At 56.7% G+C, this 6,099-nt stretch overlaps 1 protein-coding gene across 1 annotated transcript; it reads right to left on the bottom strand.

Annotated features, from left to right (window-relative positions):
• Nucleotides 1–989: 989 nt before the first annotated feature.
• Nucleotides 990–5,856, bottom strand: LOC309832241 (mucin-3A-like; the record flags this gene model as incomplete). The annotated part of the gene is made up of 11 exons (XM_082669865.1): nucleotides 990–1,187; nucleotides 1,356–1,402; nucleotides 1,715–1,803; nucleotides 1,893–2,069; nucleotides 2,251–2,413; nucleotides 2,774–2,839; nucleotides 3,316–3,461; nucleotides 4,066–4,124; nucleotides 4,238–4,353; nucleotides 5,312–5,413; nucleotides 5,517–5,856. 11 exons carry the CDS (start codon nucleotides 5,854–5,856, stop codon nucleotides 1,146–1,148), a joined length of 1,347 nt encoding a protein of 448 aa, XP_082525991.1. The 3' UTR covers nucleotides 990–1,145.
• Nucleotides 5,857–6,099: the final 243 nt, after the last annotated feature.

Below are 6,099 nucleotides of genomic sequence, written 5' to 3'. Positions count from 1 at the left end.
AGGGGTGGGGAAGGGGGTAGGAATGGGGGGGAGCACTGAGGGAGGGGAGGGAGAGTTAGGGGAATGAGGAGGAGGTGCTGGAGGAGCTCTCCCACCTCAGGACCCCACTTCCTCTCATCCTCAGGGACCTGGGGGTAACAGGAAGAATGGAGCCTCATAATGGGGGACCTGGCCTAGGGAGAACCACCTGGGGGTCCTAAGATGCAGAGGGCATCTGTACCTAGCTAGGGATGGGGGGAGAAGAGGAGGGAGGATTTAGGACTCGGGCACTGAGATGCGGGGGGCAGGGGGGTATTTAGGGCTGAGGGTACAGGGATGGGGAAGGGGAAAGTACGGAAACTGGGGGAGATGCAGGGCTGGGCACTGGGCTGTGGGGGAGAAGTGACTTAAGAAGTGGGTTCAGAGGGGAGAAAGTTTAAGGGATGGGGGCAAGGGGTGCAAGGGGAGTTATATAAGGAGAGGGTAGGAGGATGGGGCGGGCTGCAGGCTGGTTGCATGTACAGGGTGAGGACCCGGCAGTAGGCATGCGCCCAGGAAAAGGAGAAATGGAGGCCTGAGCCCTGGGGAAGGACATGGGGACTGGGGATCTCAGAGAAGCCATGTAAGCATGAGGGCCGACACAGGAAGGTGCACTGGGACAGAGGTCTGACCAAGCACATCTGGTTTTCACAATAATCCCACAAGGTATTAGGACGAGTGGGCCACACTCTTTTTTTTTTTTTTTTTTTTTTTGCGGTACGCGGGCCTCTCCCGTTGCGGAGCACAGGCTCACGGGCCCAGCCGCTCCGCGGCATGTGGGATCCTCCCGGACCGGGGCACGAACCCATGTCCCCTGCATCGGCAGGCGGACTCCCAACCACTGCGCCACCAGGGAAGCCCGGCCACACTCATTTTACAGGTGACAAAACCGAGGTTCAGAGAAGTGACTGACTTGCCCAAGGTCCCAGAGTGGAAGAGCCTGGATTTGAACTGGGTCTCCAGGTGGGTTTCACACAAGTTGGGAGAAGGATAGGGGTCAGGGGGAGTCTGATGCTGCCCAAGGAAACCAGGAGACTGAGCCGCAGGAGTTCACAGCCATCTCTTCAGAGGCAGTGCAGATGGTTCCCTGCACTGTCCGCGGCAGCGTGGAGAAGGCAGTGTGGAGCTCACAGAGAGGTCAAGTTCACCTCAGGCTTGTGGAAGTGCAGCTGCCACAGAATTTGTGAGACAGGCAGTGAGAAGAGGAAGCCACCCAGCAGAGGCCGGCTAGAAGGTCACCGCCTCCTTGTCCCTGCACGGCCCCTGTCCTGAGAAGGGGGGCATCGGGAACTGGACCTGGGAGCACTCCTTACCGCCACCCCACCTTGCCCCCTCACCGTCATATTAGTGTCCACGTTCTCCAAGGCCACATAGAAGTTTTCATCTTTAAATAGAGAGAAAAGAGAACGGGCGGGGGGGGGGGCGGTGGTGGGGAGAGGGAAGATGTGGGGAGCAAAGAGGAGGGAAGGAAACGTCAGGAAGGCAGGGACAAGGGGGCTCCTGTGCCCCTGCGCCTGCCCTGCGGGGACGGCCTGTGCACGACCTGGGCCTTAGAAGGGGGCGCGGAAGCCACGAAGCAAACTCTGGGGCAAGAGGTATATGCCTGTCTTGGGCAAGAGAGGTCCTCCTCTCCTGCCCAGGCCAAAATGGTACCCAGGGAAGCCCCCGTCTCCCTTCCCCAGGAGACAGGACTCACCTGTTCTGTCATTCTCGAAGCCCAAGTTAGAAAAAGTCTTCACGGTGTTCTCATCACAGGTCTCGAACCACTTCCTGTCGTCCCAGGACCTGCCAGGCGGGCGCTGCATCGTCAGGGCAGGGCCGCCCGGTCTGGGACCCCTTTGCGGCCCTCAGCCCTCCACCTCCAGCGCACTCACAGGCCTCCGCCTTGGCCGCGCCTCCTCCACGAGCGCGCGACGAAGACGCTCAGCGCCCCCAGCAGCAGCAGCAGCAGCAGCGCCGCGGTCCCCGCCAGGCCTCCGACAAGCGCCTTCCAAGAGATGGTCACCTCGCAGCGCGAGCCCAAGAACCAGTGCGTGTCCGTGGAGAAGCAGCTGCGGGGAGCGTGTCACAGGTCACACGCCCTCACCACCTCCTGGGCTTGGTCCGCTAGTGCCCCTGGACCACGCAGGTACTAGCAGGTGGGTGACCCGGGGGCCAGGGGGCGGGGCCTCTGGCGGCGCCGGCTGAGCGGGGTCGGGTGATTGGCTCAGCTGGCTGTGGGCGGGGCCTCACCGGCAATAAGGACCGCTCCTCTGCAGAACGCACTGGCCCTGACGACAGTCGATGGCGCCGTCCACGCCCGCCGTGCATTTGGTGACACAGAGGAGCTTGTTCTCCTTCACCAAGGGGAAGTAGAAATCCTCGTAGCCCACGGCAGCAGCGTGGCGACAGATGGCTGGGGGATAGGAAGAGGGTTGCAGAGGCAAAGACTTCATCCACTCTACTCTGGGGCCAGGCTATGAAATGACTCTGAAAATGGATGAGAAGGACTACATTTCCGAGGGTGGGATGTCGAGGGGTAGACCTTGGGATTAGATGAGGGAAGGGCAGGCCCCTCACCCTCTCCTCACCTTCTTTGCTGGTCCTCAGGTGGAAGCTACTAACAAGGGCCAGGCAGGCAACACTGCCGAGTCCATATCACTTGCCTCCCCAGAAGGTCTCCCCATCCTCCCTAGGGAATTTCAGTGGACAGATGTCCCTTGTGGGAGGGGTCATGGCCTCTTGGAGCCACTTAGCCCTTTGCCCAACCTCTCACCTTCCTGGGACAGCTCCGTCCTGGTGTTGTTGTTCACCTTGATGGAATCAGGCTTAAAACACAAGACTGGGGGCGGGTGGGGGAGACACAGAGGCACAGGTGGAATTGGGGGGAGGCACAGGGAGGGGCAGAGAGGGATCTGTCAGTTTGGAGGAGGTGTGAATGGGCAACAAGGGAAGACCCCTTTGGACTCCCTCATGTCCCCTGAATAGTCAGGGGTCCTCAGCCACCCTGGAAACCTTGAGCAGAACTGTCTCTTCCACAGCACCCAGGTTCTGGTGAGCCCCTCCTTAGCCCCATCCTTGACCCAGTTGGCTGGGGACCTGTGTCTCTTCTCCCAACCTGCCAGAGGTACCACAGGGCTGGCACCTGACCCCAGAAGGACCCTGTCTGCACTGGAGCAGGCTGGGATGGTGGCTGTGACCCTGGCCCCTCCCTGCAGCCCGAGGCCCCCAGCTTCTGTTCACCCTGTGGAGCAGGCTGGGACGGTGGCTGTGACCCTGGCCCCTCCCTGCAGCCCAAGGCCCCCAGCTTCTGCTCACCCTGGTCCTTCCCGCAGCTGCTATTCTGGCTGAAAGTCTGGAGCTCCTCCTTCAGGGCCACTTTCACATTCTCATACTCGCTCTCCAGCTGGAGGCTGAAGGGTAACTCCAGCTGGACCAGGTAGTCCACAACAATGCTGCCATTCCTGAGGGGGGGCAAGGGGGCAGAGAGCCTTAAAAGGTGCCCAGGCCCAGGCCATCATAGGTCCGTAGAAGGGCACTTCCAGACCAACCACAACTATACGGGTGTTGGCAGGAAGTGGGCGTTGAGCTGGGATTCCAGACACATTATGTCCAGCACCTCTGCCTTTATCAGCCTGAGTAGGTGGGACAAGGAATGATTGACATTCTCTTGGCATTGCCTCAAGCCATAATCAAACCAGGCCCTCCTGGGCCCTCTGCCTCCCTCTTGCTGACCCATCCAGCAGACCAGGTGCCAACTAGAGAGAGACCAGCTATAGACCAGATACCAGGCACCATCCCTCATGCACCGCCTCCCTGTTTGTCCCACTGAATCATTCACCTTCCAACATGCTTTGAGAGTAGGGGTGACATCCCTCCTACAGAGAAATGACTCCAGAAAATGACTGAAAAATACCCTCTACAGAGTGCTTCGTTTGCATCCTCACTCCATCCCTCTCTTTATGACATCTGACGATTCCAAAAGCAAGGGATGTCTTCTCCAGCACTTCTTAGTTCATCCCCCCCACCACTTGACACTGTCTCCACAGTGCCAGAAGGGTCTCCTACCTCAGAGAAAGGATCACCACCTCCTTGAACCCCTCCACATTTTGGTAGACCTTCTTCATCTGAAATGCCAAGGATCCTGGGCTCACATCTGAACATCCAGACCAGAGGGTACGCAGGGACCCAAGCTCAACTCCAGGGGCAGACCTTTGAGTTCCCTCCCCTTCCCCCTCACCTGATCCCGGAAGGTGTCCGTGAAATCCCTATAGGCCTTAGAAGTGTTGTCATTAAGGTCCGGGGAGAACTTCTGGTTGACAGAAACCTCCATGCCCACTTCAGCGTCCACTTTGTCTGCACACAACATTCCCTGCTCTGGTCACTTCACCATCCACTCCTGTCTGATATCACCACCACCACCCTGACCCAGAGGCTAATCCCATGGCCCCTCTCCATGTTCCCTGAGAACTGACTGAACAGCAGGAGGGAGAGAGGCAGGAATTCTGGAATGAGTTGTCCTGAGATGTGAGAAACACTGAAAGTCAGGATGTCCAGCAGTCAGGCCTGTAGTCTCTCCCACGTCTGCCCCAATGGGAAGCAGAATAATGGCCCCCAAAGATGCCTATGTCTAATCCCCAGAACCTGGGGATATCTTATGCTATATGGCATGGAGGAATCAAAGTGGCAGATGGATTTAAGGGTACTAACCAGCTGACCTCATTATGGGAAAATTAATGTGGACTATCTGGGTGGTCCGAGTATTATCACAAGGGTCCTTAGCAGTGGAAGAGGGAGGCAGAAGTCAGAATCAGTCAGAGGAAGATGTGAGTATGGAAAACAGGCACAGAGATGCAAAACTGTTGTCATTGAAGATGGAGCGAGGGGGCCTTGAGACAAGGAATGTGGGCCACTTGTGAACCTGGAAAGGGCAAAGAGATGGATTCTCTCCTAGGGCCTCCAGAAAGAACCCAGCCCTGCCAACACCTTGATTTTAGCCCTGCGAGACTCATGTCAGACTTCTAATGTACAGAATTGTACAATAATAAATTTGCAATGTTCATCTGCTAAGTTTGTGGTAATTTGTTACAGCAGAAATTAGAACCTAATACAACTCGAAGCAGCCCAGACTGAGAGGAGGTCCCGGGAAAGAAAGTGGTCCCAGCGACCTCCTGGAGGTGAGGGTGGAGATTAGCCATGGTATGGGGTAGGGGAGAGCATGAGGCAGAAAGCAAGGATGAAGGGATTCAGCAAAATGATTGGGCCCATTAGAGTCAGTGGCACCTCCCGAGAGAAAGTGCAGAGAGCAACTCACCCACATCTATTTGTTCCGCAGCAAACTCACAGCGGGAGCCAGAGAAAGTGCTGGGGCAGGAGCACTGGCTCTGCATCCAGGTGCCACCATTGTCACAAGTGCCTGGGGAGCACAGGAAAACAGGAAGTTCAGGACAGAATTGACCTTGGTCATGGGAATATAGCAGGAGAGGGAGGAGAGGCCACATGGAGGCAGGAGATCCAACCTGGGGTGGTGGTCAACCTAGACTGTGTAGTCATCTGAGTCGTGGTCAAAGTTGTCCTGGGTGACGTAAGGGTGGAGAGAGTCTTGGTGGTAGCCGCTGGTATCCCTGGAGCGCTGGTGATGTGTGAGGTGGGGCGCGTCAGCTTGCTTGAAGTCATCATGGTAGTTGAAAAGCTGCTACTTGGTTTCATGGTCACTGGGAGGCTAGTGGAGCCAGGCACACGTGGAGTAGTTACAAAGTTGGTGCTGATCCAGGTGCCACTGGTGGGTCTTTGTGTGCTCGTGAAATCCGTGTTAATGGGGATGGTTCCAGTGCTGATAGAACTAGGCGCATCAGTCATGTCAGTGGGGTCAGTTTCGAAAACGGAAGTAGAAGTGTCCGTTTTTGCAGGGAACACAGTTGTCCTGGTGGTGGAACTGGGATAGGTGGCCCTCTCAGTAGTAGAGGTAAAAACTGATAATGGGATGGTGGGCGTAGAAGTAACTTCAGGATTTGGACCCACTTCTATACATGGTGTAGTGGGAGAGGCAGACACTATTGTAACCGATATTGATTCTGGACATTGGGTAGTGGAAGAAAGAGT

Source organism: Grampus griseus (assembly GCF_964374135.1).
Source record: "Grampus griseus genome assembly, chromosome: 14".
In the NCBI taxonomy this organism is placed as follows: Eukaryota; Metazoa; Chordata; class Mammalia; order Artiodactyla; family Delphinidae; genus Grampus; species Grampus griseus.
The sequence above is the reverse complement of the archived record's forward strand: the minus strand, read 5'-3'. Positions and strand labels throughout refer to the sequence as shown.